This window comes from Bufo gargarizans, chromosome 4, assembly GCF_014858855.1.
Source record: "Bufo gargarizans isolate SCDJY-AF-19 chromosome 4, ASM1485885v1, whole genome shotgun sequence".
NCBI classification, from domain to species: Eukaryota; Metazoa; Chordata; class Amphibia; order Anura; family Bufonidae; genus Bufo; species Bufo gargarizans.
Genome location: NC_058083.1, coordinates 159,152,217 through 159,178,987, shown reverse-complemented (window position 1 = coordinate 159,178,987; position 26,771 = coordinate 159,152,217). Strand labels below are relative to the sequence as shown.

The following is a 26,771-nucleotide window of genomic DNA, read 5'->3' as shown; positions in this document are numbered from 1 at the left end:
GCAGCCCCATTCACTTCTATGGAGCCAGGGCTGCGTGAAAAACGCAGAATATAGAACATGCTGCAATTTTAAAGCATTGCAGAAGTGATGCATGAAAAAAAATGCTCATGTGCACAGCCCCATTGAAATGAATGGGTCAGGATTCAGTGCAGGTGCAATGCGTTCACCTACTGCATTGCACCCGCGCGGAAATCTCGCCCGTGTGAACGCAGCCTAACTGATACGAACGGAACCTAGCAGGTTCCACTGACTATAATGGGATCCATTTGGTTTCCGGCCAAGAAAACATTTTTAGCAGAGAAAAAAGTCCTGCATACAGGATTTCTTCTCCACTATTTCTGACAATTATAGAGCCTTCAGTGCAGATTTGAACATACCCTTAATAAAAAATTTGGCCCATGCCACATAATGCTGTAGCATAAAAAAATATTATATACTCAGCTCTTTCTCCTGCACATTTCTTCGAACCGTCAATCCAGTCCTCCTCCTGCTATTTGTTTACAGGCTGGTATATGGTACGTGACTGCTGCAGCCAATCACTTTTCTCAGCTATCTCATGCTGTATACCACAGAGGACAGTGATTGGCTACAGCGGTTGTGTGCTGTATACCTACACATCACCTATGCAATCAGTAAACAGACAGCGGGAAGAGGATCAGACCAGCGGCATAGAGAAAGACGCAGGAGAGAGAGGTAAGTATATCATTATTTTACAGCAATAGGTGGCATGAGACACATTTAAAATGAACTTGGACAGACCCTTTAATCATATAATGGTTGTGGTTTAACATTTTGAATATCAACACTGAACATAAATGCACTAAAAATTGCATAAACAAATGGATGAATTGGGATAGTTTGGGGGCGATTTCAAGCTCAGTAACCATGACTTGTGTGATGATGATAGGGTCAAACTAGTACATATGCAACTAACTGAGAAGTTATAAAATGACAGACTTGATAATGTTTTTCATCTTTTTACTGTTCAGAAGTGGTGAAATGTATTCCATTATTTAATAATTCAAATGTAAAATGCTGAAGCACGGCATTCAATCTCTTAAATTATAGCTCTAGTCTTCAAGAGAATACAGTATAAATCCTGTGAAGAGTGAGTCGGATTCATCAGAAATCAATTCATTTTGGGCACTAGTTAAAACCTGAAGCCAAATCTCATCATCTTCTCTAAGATGAAGCAGAACCGATCCAGAGGCTTGACAAACATTACGCTCATACTGCTTGACTTGTGTCTGTATAACAATTTTACCATTGTGAGCCAGGCCAATCATAAGAGATGAATGTGTTAAACTTATATGATATGTGAAAAAGTAAACACCTTCAATGTTGGCTACAAATACACCTGACTTTACACTGTATGGTTTATTCTCATTAATGAAAACATTGTCAAATCTTATTGGCTGTCCTGGTAAAAACACATTCCTATGTCCTCGGACACCAACAGAAAATGCAACGTTCTCGTGGTCAGACTGAGCTCCTTTCTGTCCTTTATCACCCTTCCTTCCTGGTATTCCTGCAGGTCCACGGTAGCCTGGTGTTCCAGCAGGTCCCAGCATTCCTCGATCACCATTTAGTCCAGCAGGGCCTCTAGGTCCCATAGCTCCTTTGGGTCCAACTTCCCCAGGAATTCCAGGTACACCACCTATACCTTTTGATCCGTTTTCTCCAGGGTCTCCTTTAGGTCCCTCATCACCTTTTATGCCTTTATTACCTGGTTCACCTTTGGTACCTTGCACAACTACTGCACCATCTTTACCCGGGACTCCTTGTTCTCCTCTTTCTCCTTTTTCACAAACAGCACAATTGGTTCCTGAATCACCTTTTGGTCCAATATCTCCTTTATCACCTTTAGTTCCTGTTTCTCCTTTAGAACCTGGCAGGCCTTTTTTTCCCTTAGCACCTTCCAATCCTTGAGGTCCTCTTTTACCAACTTTACCAGGTTCACCTATAAGATTTAACATTTTGTGTTTAACAGGCTCAGAACACTGCAAAGCTGTAATTCAATATATTTGTGTGATAGCTTACAATAGAGTGTGGAACAGCAATCTATAGCCCCCTTCTCACCAGTTATTGCAAAACTAAGACACCTGGCATGCCATAACAGCCATAGGCTGTCCTGATATGTGGGTAATTGTGGTTTTGCAAAAGCTGGAGAGCTACAAGATGGAGACCACTGGTCTTTTATATTATCAAGAACTTAATGGAATATTCTAGTAGTAAAAAATGTCATGTCATGTCACTTCAGATGCTGGCCATGTTAAAATAAATGAATTAGTATTAGAGATGAGAGAATAGATATTAAATAAATTATATATGTCATGAATTTCTCAAAATTCTTCTTTCAAATGAACCCTAAGTTTTGATGATTCACTTTGGAGGAATTACACAAAATGGTACCTGGCATTTTACATTTAAAATTCAGTATACCAGTGAGGGAAACAGGGCATGTATGAAGAAGATGGAGAATCACTTGACCCTGGACAGATTCCTGGCCAGAAGGTTTGCCCACAATGCAAAGGATTTTGGCTTGTCTACCAGGCTCTATGCTAGCCCTGAAGCATAGACTCCATTGTGAGCTTAGCCAATGATGTGATAGGACATGTCTGTCATATCCTTGTCTCATCAATTAGACACACCAGTCAGCAATTTTAAGGTCTTACAGGGACACTGTAGGGATTGTGATGAAGATGTATATAGTTAGATTAATACTAGGTAGAAAGTCAGGCTTTATCATTAAGAATGGAATAGGGGCAGTTATTGTAGTCTGTGTCTGTAGCCAGGGCTGGAGCTGTTGATAACTTCATTTGTTTCACTGCACAAAACGCATGAGCTTTAAAAGAGACAATACTTTTTTTTCTCTGCACAAGTCATCCTTTTTGTCCAAAAACCGGTTGCAAAGCTTCTACCGTTTATAAGTGGGAAAAATGCATATTTCCCAGCATCACCAGCAGCATATATTTTGTTGCATACATTGTGCAACTGAGCCTTTTTCTTTCCAAAAATCAGTTACAACTTTTTTTGCCGCAACCTGTATAGTTTGGTAGCACTCATGGGACATCTAATTAGGCCTGTACTTAAAAAAAGCAGTTGCGACTTTTCTACCATTAACAAGTGTGCAAAGAAATGTATTTTAGTACGTCAATAGAAGTGTAGCTTGGTTGCAATCAGGGGACATAACATTTTGCTCTTTGCGGTTTCCCAAAAATTTGTTGCAATTTTTCTACAGTTAATAAGTGCACAAATAATCATATTTTAGTGAGCAAATAGCAGTGTATAGTTTGGTCACACTCAAGGGACATCCTATCGCATCAGCGTTTTTTCTTAAATCTCAAAAACCTGTGGCATAAATCCAACAGTGCAGTGTGTTTTTAAACAGACTGTTTCTTAAAATCATCATATGAGTCCTAGGAGTATTATATTGGGCAGACTAGATGGGCCAAATGGTTCTTATCTGCCGACACATTCTATGAGTAGTGTTGAGCGAATCGAAGTATCCAAAGTGGACTTCAATCTGAATGTTAGGGAAATTTCTATTTCCCATGAAGCCAAATTTTCTCGTGCTTCATGGTAACAAATCAATTTTTTACTGAAACGGCAGTGAAAAAAAATCATGCTCGCCTCATCATAGCGCCCGCTACTTACAAAGAAATCCACTTTGTGACAAAGTAATTTGTAAAAAAGCTAATTTATTTGTGAAATTCAACGAAGCAGCCAAATTGATTTTTTGGTAAACGCTCATCTTTACCTAGGAGACATCAGATTGTCATACACCAATCTTCAGACTAGTTGGAACACTTTCGATTTGAGTAGAATCAATTCGGCAGACCCAAATCAAATTTTCTAATTGATTTGTTAGAATTGGACCCTAAACGAATTTCAAAAAATTCACTCATCTCAAATTTGTATTGAAGTATGGTTTTGTGATTGACACTGTTGTATTAGCTCACTTAAATTCCTTACATGTCTACAAACTGCATTGGATATTCCATGGATATTCCATGTATTCCTCATTATTGATACAGATATCAAGATAATACTGAATACACTTTGTCTACATACTATTAGACAAATTCCAATTTCCTACATTTGTAAAACTCAATCCTGTTACATCTGCATTGTATACCTAATTCTTCATCTAAAAGAGAGCCATACAGCTCAGTTTAAGGTTTCCAATGTTAATGTCTGGAATCTAATACATAGTACACCCTTGTAACTGTTTTCTAGGTAAGGTGTCCCCTGACATTTAACCTATAGCAAATTCCCATGTGATCAAATGACTCTGACATACTTCTTGTCTTATCTCTCATAGACTAATGAGACATGATACATGAGGCCATTAACAGGTAAAATTACCTCCATTCCCTGTGTCACCTTTATCTCCCTTTTGTCCAGGAATATTACAGAAGCACTGTTTCCCTTCTGTACCATTTTCCATCGGTATTTCCAAGAAAGATTCTAACTGTTCATCAAATGGATAGGCTTTGTTAGGCTCTAGTAATGGGATTAAGGTGCTATTGTCCCCGTTCTCTTTAGAAGCACTCCCAATTGTAGGAACAGGACCATTAGTGTTGGCCAGATTGAATACATCCAAAGTAATTGGTTGCTTGGGATCAATATTCGTTGTAGATAGTTCCTGTAGTTTATTATTGCTCTCCCCTCCATCTGTCGCTTCACTTAAAACAGGGGTCACTGTTGATGGTAAAGCACTCTGGGAATTTTCTTGAGTTCCACCATCTGTGACTGGATCAGTTTCAGAGTTTTGAAGGACTAGATCAAGAGGAATAGTATATGCTTGTTCGGTTTCAGTACCATTCAGAGACTCCATTGTAAAAATTGGGTTAGCTGTAAGGCTCAGTATGGCAAAGGTTGGGGTAGTCCATATCAGTACTTGTATTGCTACAAACATCAGCATGCCTAAGGAAGAGTTAAAGAAGAATTATTGAGATAAACATGTTCCTCTTCATGATCAGTGTATGTTTAATAGATGCAAAATATTCAATACAGATTTTAGTAAAATACTATTATACTACATTTTGTGAAAATACTATATAGTATTAAAGAAAAGAGAAAATGAATGCCTTTCATATATACGTAGAGTTTACATGTTTGGTGTAGAAAACCCGTTATCAACTATATTATTATGAGCTCTTGCTATTATAACCAACCAATTGCATTGGACTGTCCGGCTTATGAGTGCATTATGATCAATGGGTGAAATGGTTGGAGTTTCAAATGCTTCTAATACCCTATCAAAGTGCTCTAGCTACTATATAATAATCATAGTAAGTCTAGTAAGCAGTACATTTCAAAATTACAAGAAATACAATAAAAATATTCTACAACTATAATATTCTATTTATTATAATATTTATATCCCCCTCCTTCTAGCCAACATGCAGAACGGCTACAAAGAAAATTTTAACTGTGGTACAAAATATCAGTTCACAGGATACTTTATGTCAATACACAGCCCATTGATTTCTAGGTAAAACATTTAATAGAATGTAGACTCGTACTTGTGCTATGAGGAAAACCCTTTTTGCTATGGTTTCTATGTAGGTAGATTGCTTGGACATAGTTATACCGCTATGTTGAGTTCCCACATCAGCTCTCAGTACATATTACCACATAAGGGATGGTGTTTCTCACCAATTAGGACTTTCCTTTAAAGGGAACCTGTCACCAGGATTTGGGGTATAGAGCTGAGGACATGGGCTGCTAGATGGCCGCTAGCACATCCGCAATACCCAGTCCTCATAGCTCTGTGTGCTTTTATTGAGTAAAATGAACAAAGAGCAGTTGATGGCACCAGAAACTATACAGTTGATTGAGTCAGAGGCACCAGGTTGTCTACTGCGTAGAGGCCACGATGGATACTGCAGCTGAGATCCTATTCAAGTTAATGGGAGCTGAACGGCAGTATATTGGCACCGCACACCACAGGGTAGACAGAGTCTTCCATCTACTGTATAGTTTATGGTGGCTGCTAGGTGTCAATCTGGTATCAATGACTTCTCATGAAGATTATTAGTGATGAGCGGCAGGGACTATATTCGAATTCGCGATATTTCACAAATATTTTGTAGAATATTTGTCATATATTCGTGAATTTAGAGAATTTGAGATTATTTTATTAAATACAAAAAATCAGCAATGTTAAAATAGCGCAATGCGAATTTGTAACACAAAATACAGGTGTGGGTCACTTTGGCTACATTTTTCAATCTGGTATAAGTTTCCTGAGACTGGAGAAAATGGTTGGCACGGCAGAACATTAGAATAGATTTATATGCCGATAGAGTGCTCCAATATATTCGCGATTGCGCTAATCGGCATGATAAGAATATTTTACGTACAACTTCACATTTTAGCAGGTCTGACTACAGATTACTGATTGGTGCACTAAGTATTGTTGTGAACTTGAAATTGCTTCCTTCTCATTGGCCCACAAGCAAGAAGCAGAGAGGAATCATGTGTTCAGATGGGAAAAAATGCTGAATATTCAATATAACGAATACATAGCACTTTCTTCTAAATATTCGCAAATTCTCAAAGTGCCGATATTCTCAATAAAAATTCGCTATTTGAATATTCATGCACAACACTGAAGATTATAAATATCTAAGTACCTGGAATTTTCTTTTTTAAAGTTATGTAAAAAAAAAAATATTATCCTAAATAAACACATAGTAAATGCAAAAGAAGAAACTATACAATAAACTGGTTCCACATAGCTTGACAATATTTGAGGATCTACTTATTTATCATAAAGCTTATGAGCATTTATTTTATCATGTTATATAATTTCGAGCAGCAGACATTGTGGCTCCTGCTGGTTAGCATAATTCTGGGCAGGAGACAGAAAATACTGACCACAGCAGAAACGGCTAAGCTAAGAGTCTGACGTGATCGCCAATGCCACTTAGACTCCCTCCTGTAATATAGAATATCTAAAGGGAAGATGATATTAGTATAAAATGTTTTCAATTCTCAGTTTAGTAATCAATTTAATACACAACATAGAAGAGTCAAAACAGGTAGAAGTTAGTTTATATTTTTTTTATATATCTATATATATATATCTATATATATATATACACGGTATATATATACATTTATTCGATTATTTTACCTATCGTTTTACATTAATGTTCTGCAGACATTTTGCAGCCAATATTTAGCTCCCTCATAAATATCATTTGCCTTACCTGTAAGAAAGAAAATGTTTGAGCTTCTGAAACAACTCTCTCCTTACTAGAATTGCACATTGGATTGAGTGGTATTAAATAAAGGATGATGAACAAAGGCCATTTGTAGTCAGCGGTGAAATTCTTGCTCCTTTACTTGCCTCATACCAATAAGTATAATCACAATACTTAACAGGACTTCTGATGTACAGATCTATCGGCCCTAATGTAACCCATCTACTGTTCCCTGATCTGTAATTACAATTGATATTAGAGAACTATTAATACTCCTCCATTAGTAGAGAAAATGCTCTCTGTTACACTGAAAGGAAAGCATATAATTTTCCAGGAACTAGTACAAGTGATCTGCAAGCTATCAATTATAGAACCATATTAAATGACTATATATTTTGCTGACATTTTACATACTGAACAGAGTATCATTATGTTTAATGGGCAAATTATTCTTTTTCTTTTGGCAACTAAAAAAAATCCACTATATATATTTTATAGATTGTAGGATTTACTGGACTATAAGATGCACCCAGGTTTTAGACAACAAAAAATTCACAACTATTTTTTCATACTAGTTTCCAAAGAATAACATGTTACCTTGATTCTATAAGTCAGTATGATTATGGTGATACCAAATATGTATAAGGTTTTATGTTCTACTACTTTTGACCAATAAAAACACTTAAAAAATTATGTGTTTCTGTATCACCTCATTCAGAGCGTTATAACTTTTTATTTTTCAGTCAACTGAGCACACTTTTAATTCCTTCCTGCTATATTAGATAAGCAATTACTTTAGCCTTGGGTTTATTTTTCCTGATGAGTCGATTGACAAGAGAAAGAAATGTGTCACATTGGGAGCAAGCCTTAGGGACCAAATAGGGAAATGTCCGAGTATATAGGGGCAGGTTCTAGACGGGGTCTCCAATTTTTGGGCGGTTGCTCTGTGTAGGTAGGCAGGGCTCTGACAGAAACCTTTCCTCTTGATATTTTTAGGGTCTATTAGGGACAGTTCCTCCCTAGTCAAGCCAGACTGTTAATAGACAGACACCCAAACTCTGATAAAGTTACTGGACCCCACAAAATGTTTATGGCAGGATCTGGTATAACCATTCAGTTTATTATTTCTGGATTACTACATGGTTATTTATGCATGGTTGTACAAGGATTTTCATATATTTTTGGGTTTTGTGGTGTTTCTCTCCCCCACCTGTTCTTTCGTTTTTGATAAAAATCTGTTTTATTTATATGCTAATTACCTTCCTAACGTGCCCAAGGGGCTGGCTCTCCGGCCGTTTGCACCCAGCCGTGCCCCTTATCTCGTAACCCAGCGCCGCCAAGAGATAAGGGGGCGCGGCTGGGCACAAACGGCCAGAGGGACAGCCCCTTGGGCACATTTGGAAGGTAATTAGCATATAAATCAAACCGATTTTTATCAAAAATGAAAGGACAGGTAAAACTAGTTTATTTTTAATTAGATAATGGAGACTGAGAGGATAATAAGAACAGCTCTATATAGAAAATATTGCTGAGCGAATCCCTTTAAATCTTCCTTTATTTATATTTGACCTGTCAAATATGAACAAAAGGGAGGTTTAACATTTTTATGTAGTGTCAAGGGGAACATTCATTAAAGCTAGTATAGCATTATTGTGTAGTAAAAATTATGCATGCCATATTTGTGACAATATTTATGACAAGAAAAGGGCCAGAGCTTAGCTGGAGGGGCAGAGTTACATAGTTAATACCGTTGAAAAAAGACAAACGTCCATCAAGTTCAACCAAGGGATAGGTGGGGACGCGAATCCCAGAAGGAAGTGAGACTCAGATTTCTACACGTTTTCATAAGCATTTTTTACTTTTAAGAATTCCTCTAAACCCTTTTTGAAACTGTCCACTGTTCCTGCTGTGACCACGTCCTGAGGAAGTCTATTCCACAGATTCACAGTTCTTTCAGTAAAGAAGCTTTGACGCTTCTAGAGGCTGAACTTTTTCTTCTTCAGTCGAAGGCAGTGCCCCCTTGTCTTTTTTGCACATTTTACATGGAACAGCTTTTCACCGTATTTTTTGTACTGCCCATTTATATACTTGTATAGGTTAATCATGTCCCCCCCTTAGACGTCTTTTCTCAAGACTAAATAAATTCAATTCTTTTCTTCTTTCTTCCTAACTAAGACCCTCCATGCCCCTTATCATTTTAGTCTCTCACCTCTGTACTTTTTCCAGCTGCAGTGCATCCTTTCTATGTACTGGTGCCCAGAACTGGACTGCGTATTCCAGATGAAGCTGCACCAGAGCTTTGTAAAGTTGTAGTATTACATCCCTGCCCCGCGAGTCCATGACTTGTTTAATGCATGACAATATCTTGGTGGCCTTAGAAGCAGCTGATTGATATTGTATGCTGTAATTTAATCTACCATCCACAAAGACACCCAAATCTTTCTCTATAATTGACTCTACCAGTGTTACATCACCTACGACATATGAAGCACAGAGATTACTACCAAGATGCATAACTTTACATTTGTCCAGATTGAACCTCATTTGCCAAGTTGATGCCCAATCACTCAGAGTGTTCAAGTCAGCTTGTAGTTTGTGGACATCTTCCATAGACCGTACAGTTCTACACAGCTTAGTGTCATCTTCAAAAATAGATATGGTGCTATTAATCCCATCCTCAATATCATTAATAAATAAATTAAATAATAAAGGGCCCAGCACTGAACCTTGGGGTACACCACTTATAACCTGGGACCATTCTGAATAGGAATCTTTGACCACAACTCTCTGGACACGGTCCTTCAACCAGTTTGTTTTCAATCCAATTACAAACTATACAAACTATACTTTCCAAGTCAATGGACCTTACTTTACTTATTAAGAGTCTATGAGGGACAGTACTCACCTCCTCATAAAAACAAATCAGGTTAGTCTAATTTACTATAACTTGTGCCTGAAACTGGTGTAAGTTATAGCTCAAGTCTGTGCCAGGTAGACTTCAGTTTCTGGTGCATGGAGTGCAAAGGATACAACTAATTTATTAAGACGTACTGTATTTGCCTTTTAATTAATTAGGCTCCTCTTACTCCAATTCAGTGGGATCAAGACCGGCGTATGGGAATGCCACTCTTGATAAATCTCCCCATTGAGTAATAAAAAAGCTAGAATCTGAAATTCTGATGATGTTTAACACTTCTTATGGACAACTACTTCAGCATAGTGAAATCTGCACCAAAAAGCTGCACAAGACTCTGTAACATGCTGGAATTTACATTTTTAATCATTGCTAAGCCTTGTGCATGTGGGCATATTACTCCTTGGCCTCCATTCCACTGCATGGTGCTCCTGTTGTACCTTGGTATGTTTCTGCTTTCATACTGCAGCACATAAACATGACTTGCTGTATTGTATCTAGAAGAAAGCAACTTAACACATAAAATCAAATGGAGCCTGTACAAAAGACTTTCTTTAGAGAAAGGATGTACACATTTCAAGTTCACCCCATGCACAAATTGTTGTTGTGCTCCTAATAATCTACAAAACTGTTTGTCTTGTCCATATTGGTTGCTTCCTTATATTAACACAGCCGTCAGATATGAATAGACTCTATGTAAAAGTCTGTTTATGTAATGTTCTGTTATATGAGAACTACTTTAAAAATAAAAAAAGAATTTACTTGCCGATGCCCTCATTTATTCTGGTATCCGTTCTTAATTATAGTTTACCAAAGTCTTTGACTCAGGCTGAAAAAAGTTGATACATTGTACTAGCAGTCCTTAGAGACGGTAAATGTAACTACAAAGTAACTCTCCTGAACAAACACAGACTGCTAAGCACCGGAGGAGTGGTGTCAAGGGATCCCCGAAAACAGAGCATGTTATTGATTATAATATGTCACTGAGAGGTCTTTAAAAAGTGTTTGAAAAGAGTGCTAACTTCAGTGTCATAAGCACTTCTAGAGCCTGTGAGTTATTCAGCAATTTTAAAAGAATATTTCTTTCTGGATTGGTTAATAATATACTGTATAGACAGAAGCATGACTTGAAATTTGTCAGTCCCAATGCAAGTTCTGTGACATAACCACACGACTGTCACTTGCCATTTACTATGCAGTACTGGTGTTCCTCAGATCACATGGGGACTGTTCAGCACAAAAGTGCACCTATGTGTTTTTTTATCCCAGGAAAGGATTAAAAAAAATACTACTATCCTGTAAACATACATAGTATTGATATACTACAAAAATACATACTGCAGCTATGTACATATATATTGAACTGCTGTAAGATGCAAGTGTTCATTACAGACACATACAATGCATTTAGAATGTATTCAGACCCTTTCACTTTGTTCTCATTTTGTTATGTTGCGGTCTTGTGTTTAAATGAAAAAAAATGATGTTTTCTCCATCAATCTATACGCAATACTCCATAATGAGAATATGAAAACAGAATTTTAGAAGGAAAAATAAACATTTTATATTGACATAAGTATTGAGACTCATTACCTTGCTAATACCATCCCTACAGTGAAGCGAGGTGGTGGCAGCATCATGCTGTGGGGGTGTTTTTCAGTGGCTGGGGCAGATAGATTGGGCAGGGTTGAGGGAAAGCTGTATGAAGTAAAGTACAGAGATATTCCTAAAGAGTCTCTGTCAACATAATCAACCCTATTAAACCAAGTATACTGCCTAGTAGGGTTTATCATGCTAATTAAAATGATACCTTTCTTTTGTCTATATGTTAAACAGCTGCAAAGATATCTGAGCTTTTAATAATATGCAAAGGAGCACATTGAAGCATCCGGGGGCAGGGATAAATCCTTGGAACACTGCTTTTATAAAACCCCTATACTCTGCACATTCCCCCTCCCCTGGATTGACAGGGCTAGACAGCATGTGAGGGCAGGGCTGGGTCCTAGAGCTGTTTCTAGCATTAACATGTCATATACACAACTTACTATCGCCTTATCATAATAAAAAGACTGGATTCCTATGCTTATAGCGCTAATACATATGACTGGTTTATTCACAGGCACAATATATTATTATAACAAAACCAGTAACAGGTATTGGCTATGTAAGCATGGAAAAATGCTTTACTCAATATGAAAAGGCTGTAGTCTGGAGGTAAGTCTGGGAGACAATTGTAGATTTTTTTATTCAGATATTTTTTTTTCTCCCTCATTTAACCCATAATGAATTGCTATCATATTATATGGAGAATAGTGTTTTTATGTTTAGAAAGCTAATGCATATTACTGTTGTCATTATAATCATATTATGCATGTGAATAAAAATATGTATTAGCTTTCTAAACATAAAAAATCTATATTCTCAATATAGTAAGGCTATAGCCTTTTATTAAGGGTTAAGTTAAGGAGAACAAAATCTGGAAGTCTCTCATAGGACTTGAACCTAGGATTTCTACATACAAGACTGACAGCTTATAGCCAGCTAATGTTTTTATATACTTACAAAGCTAATACATATTAGCAATGTTATTCATATATTGTGCCCATAAATAAACTAGTCATATGTATTAGCTTTCTAATTCTAGAAAACCACTCTTCTCAATATGGTAAGTAGTGTTAATGATATGTAAATGCTAGACACAGCTGTAGAACACAGATATGCCCTTAGCTTGCTGATGTCTAGCCATGTCAATCAAGGGGACGAGGAGTGTGCAGAGCACAGAGGTGTAACAAAAGCTCCAATCGAACATCTCTGGAGAAACTTGAAAATGGCTGTCCATGGAAAAACCCCATCCAACCTGACCCAGCTTGAGAGGATCTGTAAAAATTTTTTATAGAAAATCCCCATATTCAGCTGTGCAAGCCTTGTTGCATCATACTCAAGATGACTGGGGGCTATAATTGCTGCTAAAGGTGCTTCAACCAAGTACTGAGTAAAGGGTCTGAATACTTATGTCAATGCAATATTTGAGTTTATTCTTTTCAAAAGCATAACAAAGATTTCTAATATTCTGTTGTCAATGTGTCATTATGAGGTACTGAGTGCAGAATGATGGTATTGAGTGCATTTACAGTGCTGCCCATAATTATTCATACCCCCGGCAAATTTTGACTTAAAGTTACTTTTATTCAACCAGCAAGTAATTTTTTGACGGGAAATGACATACGTGTCTCCCAAAAGATAATACGACGATGTACAAAAGGCATTATTGTGGGGAAAAAAAGCCTCTTTTATTTACATCTCAGCAAAAAATGTCCAGTCCAAAATTATTCATACCAATGATCAATAGAAAAGCCTTTATTGACTATTGCAGCAATCAAACGCTTCCTATAATTGCAGACCAGCTTTTTGCATGTCTCCACAGGTATTTTTCCCCATTCAATTTTAGCAATGAGCTCCAAATCTTTAAGGTTGAAGAGTCTTCTTGCCATCACCCTGATCTTTAGCTCCCTACACAGATTCTCAATTGGATTCAAGTCTGGACTCTGGCTGGGCCACTCCAAAACGTTAATGTTGTCTGCTAACCATTTCTTCACCACTTTTGCTGTGTGTTTTGGGTCATTGTCATGCTGAAATGTCCACAAGGCCAAGTTTCTCTGCAGACTGCCTCATGTATTGCTCTTTTTTCATGGTGCCGTTTACTGTGATTAGGTTCCCTGGTCCATTAGCTGAAAAACACCCCTAAAGCATTAAGTTCCCACCACCATGTTTGACAGTGGGGATGGTGTTCTTTGGGTTGAAGGCGTCTCCTTTTTTACGCCAAATGAAGGAAACATCATTGTGACCAAACAATTCAATTTTTGTTTCATGTAACCATAACACAGAAGACCAGAAGTCTTCTTCTTTGTCCACATGAGCTTTTGCAAAGGCTTTTGTGTGCTTTATCTGGAGAAGTGGCGTCCTCCTTGGTCTGCATTGTGCAGTGTCCGTTGGATTGTCTGCCTTGAGACATTGCCACCATCAGAGCCCAGATTCACCAGGAAGGCCTTGGTGGTGATCCTTTGATTCTTTTTCACCTCTCTAATTATCCTCCTGGCCAGCACAGGTGTCACTTTTGGCTTCCGACCACGTCCTCTGAGATTTTCCACAGTGCGGAACATCTTGTATTTTTTGCTCAAATGTAAATAAAAGCTGAGAAATGTTATTTTTTTCCATAATACCTCTTGTACATCGTCATATTATCTTTTGGGAGACACCTATGTCATTTCACGTCAAAAAATTACTTGCTGGTTGAATAAAAGTAACTTTAAGTTATGAATAATTATGGGCAGCACTGTATATATTATTTTTTATTTTACCACATCACAAACATGCTTGGCAGTAAATAAATCTAAGGGAAGAATAGTTGAATATATACTGGAACACCTTCCCAATTAAAATATACCTTTTAATAATATTCTATTAAAATCTGGCCTACAGCCAAACTACACACACAAGGAAGGTCGACAAACAATGTCCTATAATGGCAAAAAAATTGCTACAGTTACACCTATATATAAAGGTAAGAATACACGACTGGTGAGCAATCCTGGGGATTTTGGTTACCCCCTCACAAGATACTCTAAGTGTAGGGCACAGCTGAGGACCAAGAAAAATCGTTAAGGAAACCAATATATTGTAGTTCACTGATGACCTTGTTGCATAGGTTCACATGATACACATTCTGTGATTGTTCACGGTTAGCTGAAATACTAAATATGTATATCGTGAATATTCACATATTGTTGAACCACAACCAAGGTTACTTGGTTACTCACGATTTGCTGAAATACCAGGACAGATGGAATCAGAAGGTTACTTGGTTACTCACGATTTGCTGAAATACCAGGACAGATGGAATCAGATGGTTAGCTCAGTCGTCAGTGGGTGTAGTGCTCCATAACTAGGTGGAGATCTAGTGCTGGTGGAAGACGCGTTAGGATGATTATTTGGCACTAGTGATGATTATGGTAGTCTGTAGGTCGCAATAGCATTAATACAGCTCACAACTGTGATATCCAATAGTAGGAGAGATAATCCTATCCTATGAACGTCCCTTCATGACCCTACATAGACTCAGCCCAGGGACACCCCTTAAGGGTAGAGGTTCCCTGTCCTCGTGCCTAAACTGGCTCTCCCTCTATCTCCCTATCCTAATTGACCAAAAACTAGGCATATTAGACACACTAGAAAAACAAATACAAAAATACAAATCCCAACGCTACGTTTCCCCAGTCCATATAGTTTCCGACTGGTTCCTCAGGGGAAGTGGAGACCAATACTCCATCTGCAATATCTCATGATAGAGATTTTCAAATTTGGCGTCTCTCAATCAAGACCCTCCAGGAATAGAACCCCAGATGTAGGCAATAAATGACCGGTGTCCCCAAGTCCTGTTCAAAAACAGCTCCTTATAAAGTGTCCACCCCCAAATAGTCCCTCCCCTCTTAGATAATTAGGTTCCCAAAATAGATGAACATTGATGTTCAAAGTACCCTCTCCTGGATTGTTTAACATCCCCCCTAGACATGGTGATAACACATTTCATGAAAAACATATTGTATAGTCTAAACTACCTCACAGTTGATAATCCATTACACTTTATAAGGCGCTGTTTTTAGTTATGGAGCACTACACTCACTGACGACTGAGCTAACCATCTGATTCCATCTGTCCTGGTATTTCAGCAAATCGTGAGTAGCCAAGTAACCTTGGTTGTGGTTCAACAATATGTGAATATTCACAATATACATATTTAGTATTTCAGCTAACCGTGAACAATCACAGAATGTGTATCATGTGAACCTATGCAACAAGGTCATCAGTGAACTACAATATATTGGTTTCCTTAACGATTTTTCTTGGTCCTCAGCTGTGCCCTACACTTAGAGTATCTTGTGTGGGGGTAACCAAAATCCCCAGGATTGCTCACCAGTCGTGTATTCTTACCTTTTATATATAGGTGTAACTGTAGTCCTTTTTTTGCCATTATAGGACATGGTTTGTCGACCTTCCTTGTGTGTGTAGTCCGGCTGTAGGCCAGATTTCAATAGAATATTATTAAAAGGTATATTTTAATTGGGAAGGTGTTCCAGTATATATTTTTTATTTTAGCACAAGGCTGCAAAAGAACAAAATGTAAAAAAAGTGAAAGGGTCTGAAGACTTTCAGAATGCACTGTATATACACAACACATACATACACAATGAACACACATACATACATTAAACACAAACATTTTACACACACATTACACATAAAACATAGTAGACTTTTTAGTGATTCAGAGGTGCTAACACTATAGAGTACTTAGTGTAAACTTAGACTAGACAGTTTCAAACTGCACCAACTTTAGGACAGTGGCTAAAGCTGGATGATATATTTGATGCACCTATAGACTGTCTAGTCTAAAATTACATCATCTATTTGTTGGCTTAGCATACACCAACAAATGCAGCAGGTTTTTCGCACATTTTAGGGACATGATGCATTTTAAAGCTTTGCCACTTGCCTGGAAACCACACCTCTTTTATTATGTTATACCGCCTTTCAGATGAGGTATAAAAAGTGTCTATTATGGCTGTTTATTTGCTGCAAATTGCACCAGAATTCACATTTTCAATAGTAAATTTCCTGTATGTCGCACTATTCTTATGTCGCACTATTCTTTCCTGATACAACTTTACCAAAATGCAGAGCTTTTGCATGTTCTTAACAGCAGCTGCAGCAGGAGTCACTAAGCCACTAGAGAATGGCAGCACTCTAAGGTCTTTTTTTTTTTTTTCATTACTACAGGGCCATTATTGTATATGGGCACACTCTGTACTGATAAGGCAAATGGTAACACCAATTTAGCAGAGCCTCTCTATAGAGGTTCTAGTAAATTGTATACTTAACCACTTGCCATCTGGGCCATTTGCCCCCTTCCTGACCAGGCCTAATTTTGCAAAACTGACATATCTCACTTTATGTGGTAATAACTTTGGAACGCCTTTACTTATCCAAGTCATTCAGAGACTGTTTTCTCGTGACACATTGTACTTCATGATAGTCATAAATTTGAGTCAATATATGTCACCTTTATTTATGAAAAAATCCCAAATTTACCCAAAATTTAGAAAAATTTGCAATTTTCTAAATTTCTATTTCTCTGCTTTTAAAACAGAAAGTGATACCTCATAAAATATTTATTACTTAGCATACCCCATATGTCTAATTTATGTTGGCATCATTTTGGAAATGTCATTTTATTTTTTTAGGACTTTAGAAGGCTTAGAAATTTAGAAGCAATTCTTCAAATTTTTAAGAAAATTGCCAAAACCCACTTTTTAAGGTCTGAAGTCACTTTGTGGGGCTTACATAGTAGTTACCCCCATAAATGACCCCATTGTAGAAACTACACCCCTCATGTTACTTAAAACCGATTTTACAAACTTTGTTAACCCTTTAGGCGTTCCATAAGAATTAAAGGAAAATGGAGATCAAATTTTTTAATTTCACTTTTTGGGCAGATTTTCCATTTTAATCCAATCTTTTCTTTAACACATCGATGGTTAACAGCCAAACAAAACTCAATATTTATTACCCAGATTCTGCGGTTTACAGAAACACCCCACATGTGGTCATAAACTGCTGTATGGGCACACGGCAGGGCGCAGAAGAAAAGGAACTCCACATGGTTTTTAGATGCCATGTCCCATTTGAAGCCCCCTGATGCACCCTTACAGTAGAAACTCCCAAGAAGTTATCCCATTTTGGAAACTAGGGGATAAGGTGCCAGTTTAATTGCTACTATTTTTGGGTACATATGATTTTTTGATCATTCATTATAACACTTTATGGGGCAAGGTGACCAAAAAAATGGGTTGTTTTAGCACAGTTTCTATTTATTTATTTTTACAGCATTCACCTGAGGGGTTCAGTCAAGTGACATTTTTATAGAGCAGATTGTTACGGACGTGGCGATACCTAATATGTATACTTTTTCTTATTTATTAAAGTTTTACACAATAATAGCATTTTTGAAACAAAAAAATTATGTTTTAATCTGTCCATGTTCCGAGAGCTATATTTTTTTTATTTTTTGAGAGATTTTCTTATGTAGGGGCTCATTTTTTGCGGGATGAGGTGACTGTTTTATTGGTACCATTTAGTGGGACATACGCTTTTTTGATCACTTGGTGTTGCACTTTTTGTGATGTAAAGTGACAAAAATTGCTTGTTTTGACACAGTTTTTTTATTTATTTTTACGGTGTTCACCCGAGGGGTTAGGTCATGTGATATTTTTATAGAGCTGGTTTTTACGGATGCAGCAATACCAAATATGTCTATTTTATTTTATTTGTTTCACTTTAACACAATAATAGCATTTTTAAAACCATAAAAATGATATTTTAGTGTCTCCATGTTCTAAGAGCTATAGTTTTTTTATTTTTTTGAGAGATTTTCTTATGTAGGGGCTCATTTTTTGCGGGATGAGGTGACGGTTTTATTGGTACCATTTAGTGGGACATACGCATTTTTGATCACTTGATTCTAGCACTGCCCCCACAGGCTTGTACAGTAGGCACTAGGCATGATGGGTGCATCACTTCATCTGCCTCTCTTCTTACTCTGATGCGCCCATCACGCTGGAACAAAGTAAATCTGGACTCATCAGACCACATGACCTTCTTCCATTGCTCCAGAGTCCAATCTTTATGCTCCCTAGCAAATTGAAGCCTTTTGTTCTGATTTGCCTCACTCATTAGTAGTTTTCTTACGACTACACAGCTGTTTAGTACCAATCCCTTGAGTTCCCTTTACATTGTGCGTGTGGAAATGCTCTTACTTTAACTATTACACATAGACCAGAGTTTTACTGCTGTTTTTCTTTGATTTGATTTCACCAAACGTTTAAGTTATTGCCGGTCACGATAATTTTTTTCCCGCCACATTACTTCCTCGAATACGATGGGTCCCCACTATCCTTCCAGTTTTTAATAATGCGTTGGACAGTTATTAACCCACTTTTAGTAGTTTCTGCAATCTCTTTAGATGTTTTCTCTGCTTGATGCATGCCAATGATTTGACCCTTCTCAAACAGACTAACATCTTTTCCACAACCACGAGATGTGTCTTTCGACATGGTTGTTTAAGAAATGAGAAGCAACTCATTGCCCAAGTTGGGGTTAAATTACTTATTGCCAGCAGAAAGATAATCGCCTATGCAGTAATTTTCCAATAGGAGGCTCATAACTATTTGCATAGTTAAATCCAGGTGGCGACTTTTTTTTGGGACAGGCAGTGTATGTTGATGGTCATACTAGTTGCACGAGCAAGAAAAACTATTTTTAATCTGCCTCTCGATGTCAAGTGCCCACCGGGTGTTCCTTGACTGTGCAGCATCCTGGGCTCTCTGGGTAGACACTGGAGCCATCACCCAAGGGCACAGGTTAGGGATTGGGGAGCATTGACTGCAGAGAGCCCAGGACACTGCACACTTAGGTAACAACTAGCAGACACTTGAGAGAGCAGTCCAAAATAGAATAACACTTCTTTTCTCGGCTGTGCAATCATAGTATGACCATCAAAACCGCTGAGAATCCCCTTGTAACAGACAGCTATCATTAACACACAATGCACAAGCATCATTTGTGCAACATTTTTAGCTGCATGTTGTACATATATATTCATATTCGCTTCAAATGACTACAGATTTTTATAAATGTGGTCCAGATTGATCTAAATTTATACAGTTACTTCACTATGGAGATAACATCAGGGAATCATATTTAATATAAAAAGCAATATCTATATCTTGTATGACCAAGTGAGATGTTCATGTCTGTCCCCAGGGAGATAAGGAAAGGCTTTATGCTATTAGATTCCTATCTGATTAAATTTACATTCACACGACCGTAAATTTCTCATCCGCAAAACACGGATACCGGCCATGTGTATATCGCATTTGGACGCAAGCAGGGACGTAACTATAATTCATAGGGTCCCATGGCAAAATAAGATCGGGCCCCCACCGCCTAGTATCAGAGAATTAAAACAGTAGCATAAGGTATGTATATTACAGAAAACCCACATTATAGCAAAAAGCCACCATATTGTTATTCCCCACAAAAAGGTATAATGTACCTGATTGCCGCCCCCCCCCCCCCCACCCCCTCAACTTATGGGCCCCATGGCAAGTTCTATGTCTGCTATGGCTATATTTACACCTAGGAACGTAAGTTGCCATTCAACATATAGGCTCAAGCATGATTTCTTCCAAAGAAGCTGAGACAGCAAGATAGATAGATAGATAAATAGATAGATGGAATCCATCACATTTCTATGTTTAAAAAAAATCATTATGATATACATTTATAAAGCTTTAGTGCAAATATCAGTGTTTGCTACCACAAGAGGGCACCATTGAGTCATGCAGTATTTTATCCCTGCCACCACATCATAAAACGTCAGCCTCCCTGCAAGCACTTTGTAACATTCAGGTTTATACAATGTGCATTAATAGACTGAGTGGAGCTTAAATTAACGAGCAATGACTTACAAATTAAGATGCAAAATTATGCTATTAAATTTAGAAAATAATTTGATGATTGCAGATAATTAAAACCATTAAAATTAGCACTGCTATAATAAAAATCATACCTGCAGAAAAGATCAGGAGATATAAAATTTAACCGATTTTCTAACAATATCCAATTGCTTAATGATGTATTCAGAATACAAATGATGAATGATCCTAATTACAAAGCCTTGCATCTGCCGTATGCTGCTGCTCAGGGTGTAATTATTGAGCCTATTTAGAATCACAAGGGTTATAGTTTTCTGGACAGGACTTCAAAGAATAGAGGCAACAAAGTGCTAACATTGCACCTCTTCTTCGATAATGGCTTGTCTCATAGGCTGGATTAACAAGATTGAATAGAATTTAAAAAAAACATACTTAATGACAGTGTGAAAATGGCACAGATATATCAAAAGACAGAGTAACCAAGATGACATTAGCTATGAGCAGCCAAGAGCATGCTACACTGAAACATTTCATTTGCACTACATTCTTATATATTTATTTCTTGTCATATTGGCGACAGACTTTTTGTAAATTTATAACTACAGGTGGTAATGCTGGAAAAGTAAATGTAACTATTGACTGGAAAGTTTATCCTGCAAAATATTATAATAGATTTATATAGAGAATTAGAGAAGTAGCTCCTTATCTGCTCTTAATCCTCTTACTTTTCCACCATTCTCCCCGGGAAGGGGATAGGGGGATGTATACACACACACACAGTGGATATAAAAAGTTTACACACCCCTGTTAAAATATCATGTTTCTGTTACGTAAAAAAATGAGACAAAGATAAATCATTTCTGAACTTTTTCCACCTTTAATGTGACCTATAAATTGTACCACTCAATTGAAAAACAAACTGAAATCTTTTAGGTAGAGGAAAGAAAAAATCTAAAAAGAAAATAATATGGTTGTATAAGTGTGCACACCCTTAACCTCTTCAGGAGACATTACGTACCGGTACGGCATGTTGTCGTGGTAGTTAGGGACACATGACGTACCGGTATGTCATGTATAGTTCCAATCACCGCCGCCCGGCGGGCAGTAATCGGAACCCGGTGCCTGCTCAAATCATTGAGCAGGCACCTTGGCTAATTGCGCGGGGGGGAGTTCCGTGACCCCCCCCATGTCAGCGATCGCCGCAAACCTGCGGTTGCGGTGGCTTGTGGTGGTGCCATCGGGTCCCCATGCGGCTGTAGGCGGGACCCGATGGCATGGTAGGCAGAGCGATGCCTAAGAAAGGCGATACCTTCCGGTGACAAACCTGTGAGATCCAGCCCCCTGGATCTCACAGGCCGGAAGCTGTCTGAGTAATACTCACTGTATTACTCATACAGCCATTGCATTATAATACAGAAGTATTGGAATGCATTGTAAAGGGATTAGACCCCAAAAAGTAGAAGTCCCAAAGTGGGACAAAAAATAAAGTGAAAAAAAGTTGAAAAAATAATGTTTCAAGTAAAGAAAACAAAAACGTAATTTTCCACAAATAAAGTTAAAAAAAATTGGTAAAAAATAGGGGGGGGGGGGGAGTATACATATTAGGTATCGCCACGTCCGTATCGACCTGCTCTATAAACATATCACATGACATAACCCCTCAGATGAACACCGTAAAAAAAAAAAAAAAACTGTGCTAAATATACAATTTTTTTATTATAATACATTTAAGTTTAGAACAGATACATATTTACCCCCCTCCCCATTTCCCTTATTTGCTGCAACGAAAGGGAAAAAAAATGTCTTCCCCTTTCTCTCATCTTATCCCGCAAAAATCATACCCTACCCAAGATAATCGCCAAAACACAGAAAAAATTATGGCTCTCAGACTATGGAAACACTAAAACATGATTTTTTTTTTGCTTCAAAAATGAAATCATTGTGTAAAACTTACATAAATAAAAAAAGTTACATATTAGGTATTGCAGCGTCCGTAATAACTTGCTCTATAAAAATATCACATGACCTAACCCCTCAGGTGAATACCGTAAAAAAATTAAAATAAAAACGGTGTAAAAAAAGCAATTTTTTGTCACCTTACATCACAAAAGTGTAATAGCAAGTGATCAAAAAGTCAAACGCACCCCAAAATAGTGCCAATAAAACCGTCATCTCATCCTGCAAAAATCAAACCCTACCCAAGGTAATTGCACAAAAACTGAAAAAATAATGGCTCTCAGACTATGGAAACACTAAAACATGATTTTTTTTCCTTCAAAAATGAAATCATTGTGTAAAACTTACATAAATAAAAAAAGTATACATATTAGGTATCGCAGTATCCATAATAACTTGCTCTATAAAAACATCACATGATCTAACCCCTCAGGTGAATACCGTAAAAAAATAAAAATAAAAATTGTGTAAAAAAAGCCATTTTTTGTCACCTTACATCACAAAAAGTGTAATAGCAAGCGATCAAAAAGTCACACACACACCAAAATAGTGCCAATAAAACCTCATCCCTCAAAAATTAAACCCCACCCAAGGTAATCGCCCAAAAACTAAAAAAATTATGGCTCTCAGACTATGGAAACACTAAAAAATGATTTTTTTTTGTTTCAAAAAATAAATCATTGTGTAAAATGTACATATAAAAAAAAAAGTATAGATATTGGGTATCGCCGTGTCCATGACAACCTGGTCTATAAGAATACCACATGATCTAACCTGTCAGATGAATGTTGTAAATAACAAAAAATTGTAAAAAAAAGTGTAATATAGAGCATCCAAAGATCATATGTACCCTAAACTAGTACCAACAAAACTTCCACCCTATCCTGTAGTTTCTAAAATGGGGTCACTTTTTGGGAGTTTCTACTCTAGGGGTGCATAAGGGGGCTTCAAATGGGACATGGTGTAAAAAAAAAACAGTCTAGCAAAACCTGTCTTCCAAAAACCGTATGGCATTCCTTTCCTTCTACCCCCTGCCGTTTGACCGTACAGCGGTTACGACCACATATGGGGTGTTTCTGTAAACTACAGAATCAGAGCCATAAATATTGAGTTTGGTTTGGCTGTTAACCCTTGCTTTGTAACTGGAGAAAAATTATTAAAATAGAAAATCTGCCAAAAAAAGTGAAATTTTGAAATTGTATCTCTATTTTCCATTAATTCTTGTGGAACACCTAAAGGGTTAACAAAGTTTGTAAAATCAGTTTTGAATACCTTGAAAGGTGTAGTTTCTAGAATGGGGTCATTTTTGCCTTGTAACATCCCCAAAAAAAAATATATAATTCCCAAAATGATCCAAACATGAAGTAGACATATGGGGAATGTAAATTAATAACTATTTTGGAGGTATTACTATGTATTATAGAAGTAGAGAAATTGAAACTTGGAAATTTGCTATTTTTAAAAAAAAAAAGGTAAATTTGGTATTTTTTTATTAAAAAAAATATTTTTTTTACTTCATTTTACCAGTGTCATGAAGTACAACATGTGACAAGAAAACAATCTCAGAATGGCCTGGATAAGTCAAAGCGTTTTAAAGTTATCACCACTTAAAATGACACTGGTCAGATTTGCAAAAAATGGCCTGGTCCTTAAGGTGAAATAAGGCTGTGTCCTAAATGGGTTAAACTAATACTTTGTTGAAGCACCTTTTGATTTTATTACAGCACTCAGTCTTTTGGGGTTTGAGTCTATCAGCATGGCAGATTTTGACTTGGCAAGATTTGCCCACTCTTCACTGGTGTTCCATGGTATATCTAATGCCTTGGAAATTGTTTTGTAGCCTTCTTCTGACTGATACCTTTTAACAATGAGATCCCTCTGATGCTTTGGAAGCTCTCTGTGGCCCATGGCTTTTGCTGTCGGATGCGACTAAGAAAATTTCAGGAAAGACCAACTAGAGCAGCTGAACTTTATTTGGGGTTAATCAGAGGCACTTTAAATGATGGCAGGTGTATGCTGACTCCTATTTAACATGATTTTGAATGTGATTGCTTAATTCTGAACACAGTTACATCCCCAGTTATAAAAGGATGCGCACACTTTTACAACCACATCATTTTAGTTTTAGTTTTCTTCCCTCCACCTAAAAGATTTCAGTTTGTTTTCCAATTCTGTGGTACAGTTTATAGGTCACATTAAAGGTGGAAGAAATTCTGAAATGATTTATCTTTGTCTCATTTTTTTATAGGAGGAAGGTTTTAAATCGAAACGCGCGTCGGGTTGTGCAGTCTTCCTGTGGACTTGTTACTCTTTACACACGGTATGTGACCTTGCCTTTTCAGACCGCATGTTTGATGTAATTTGTTGCGGCCCTTTGCCTTTCTGAACCAATATTGGTTATGTTTTCTTTACTAATCTTTACAGCTTGCACATGCACTTTACTGTTTGCTGTACTTGGCTGAAGGAATATACATATATTCAAAAGATCCACATTGGAGAGTTGCTGCTGTCTCTTTGTTTGCTTATATTATACAGCATGCACTTGCACTTTACATTTGATGCTATTACTTGCACTCCCATCAATAGTGGATACTCTTTTCAATATATGTTTTACATAGTAGGTTCTCTACCTATAGGCGCCTACATTTTTTGGTCACTTACCTTAGTAACTGTTGTATCTGATAGATTCTCCTAGGACTGTACTGCACTTTTTGAATTTGTCTGTTATCTCTTTGTATATGCTTTTAACTATATATTCAATAAAATTATATTTTTAGCTTGGTAGTTCTCAGTGTCCTTTTATAGGTTCTCTATTGGGTTGAGATCTGGTGACTGTAGGGGCCATTTTAGTACAGTGAACTCATTGTCATGTTCAAGAAACCAATTTGAAATGATTCAAGCTTTGTGACATGGTGCATTATCCTGCTGGAAGTAGCCATCAGAGGATGGGTACATGGTGGTCATGAAGGGATGGACATGGTCAGAAACAATGCTCAGGTAGCCCATGGCATTTAAATGATGGCCAATTGGCACCAAGGGGCCTAAAATGTGACCAGAAAACATCCCCCACACCATTACACCACCACCACCAGCCTGCACAGTGGTAACAAGGCATGATGGATACATGTTCTCATTCTGTCTATGCCAAATTTGGACTCTACCATTTGTATGTCTCAACAGAAATCTTGACTCATCAGACCAGGCAACATTTTTCCAGTCTTCAACAGTCGAATTTTGGTGAGCTTGTGCAAATTGTAGTCTCTGTTTCCTATTTGTAGTGGAGATGAGTGGTACCCGGTGGGGTCTTCTGCTGTTGTAGCCCACCTTTCTTTCCCATTCTGACATTCAGTTTGGAGTTCAGGAGATTGTATTGACCAGGACCACAACCCTACATGCATTGAAGCAACTGCCATGTGATTGGTTGACAAGATAGATAGATAATCGCATTAATGAGAAATACAAACCGGATTCCCCAAAAGTTGGGACACTAAACAAATTGTGAATAAAAACTAAATGCAATGATGTGGAGATGGCAAATGTCAATATTTTATTTGTAATAGAACGTAGATGACAGATCAAACATTTAATCCGAGTAAATGTATCATTTTAATGGAAAAATACGTTGATTTAAATTTTCACGGTGTCAACAAATCCCCAAAAAGTCGGGAAAAGTAGCAATAAGAGGTTGGAAAAAGTATTTTTGAGCATAACGAAGAGCTGGAAGACCAATTAACACTAATTAGGTCAATTGGCAACATGATTGGGTATAAAAAGAGCTTCTCAGAGTGGCAGTGTCTCTCAGAAGCCAAGATGGGTAGAGGATCACCAATTCCCACCATTACCCAGCGAAAAATTGCAAAGACTTTGCATCTATCATCATCAACTGTGCATAACATCATCCGAAGATTTAGAGAATCTGGAACAATCTCTGTGCGTAAGGGTCAAGGCCGTAAAACCATACTGGATGCCCGTGTTCTCCGGGCCCTTAAACGACACTGCACCACAAACAGGAATGCTACTGTAAAGGAAATCACAGAATGGGCTCACGAATACTTTCAGAAACCATTGTCAGTGAACACAATCCACCGTGCCAGCCGCCGTTGCCAGCTGAAACTCTACAGTGCAAAGAAGAAG

The 26,771-nt window shown here is 37.5% G+C and overlaps 1 protein-coding gene across 1 annotated transcript in view; it reads right to left on the bottom strand.

Moving 5' to 3' along the window:
- Nucleotides 1–1,070: 1,070 nt before the first annotated feature.
- LOC122935287 (inner ear-specific collagen-like) overlaps nt 1,071–26,771 on the bottom strand; it is a 114,646-nt gene continuing 88,945 nt past the window's right edge. The window contains exons 2-3 of the mRNA XM_044291051.1: nt 4,369–4,929; nt 1,071–1,960 (exon numbers count right to left, since the gene is read on the bottom strand). Of these exons, the coding sequence (XP_044146986.1) occupies nt 1,071–1,960; nt 4,369–4,929 (1,451 nt within the window). The remainder of the gene's footprint in view (nt 1,961–4,368; nt 4,930–26,771) is intronic.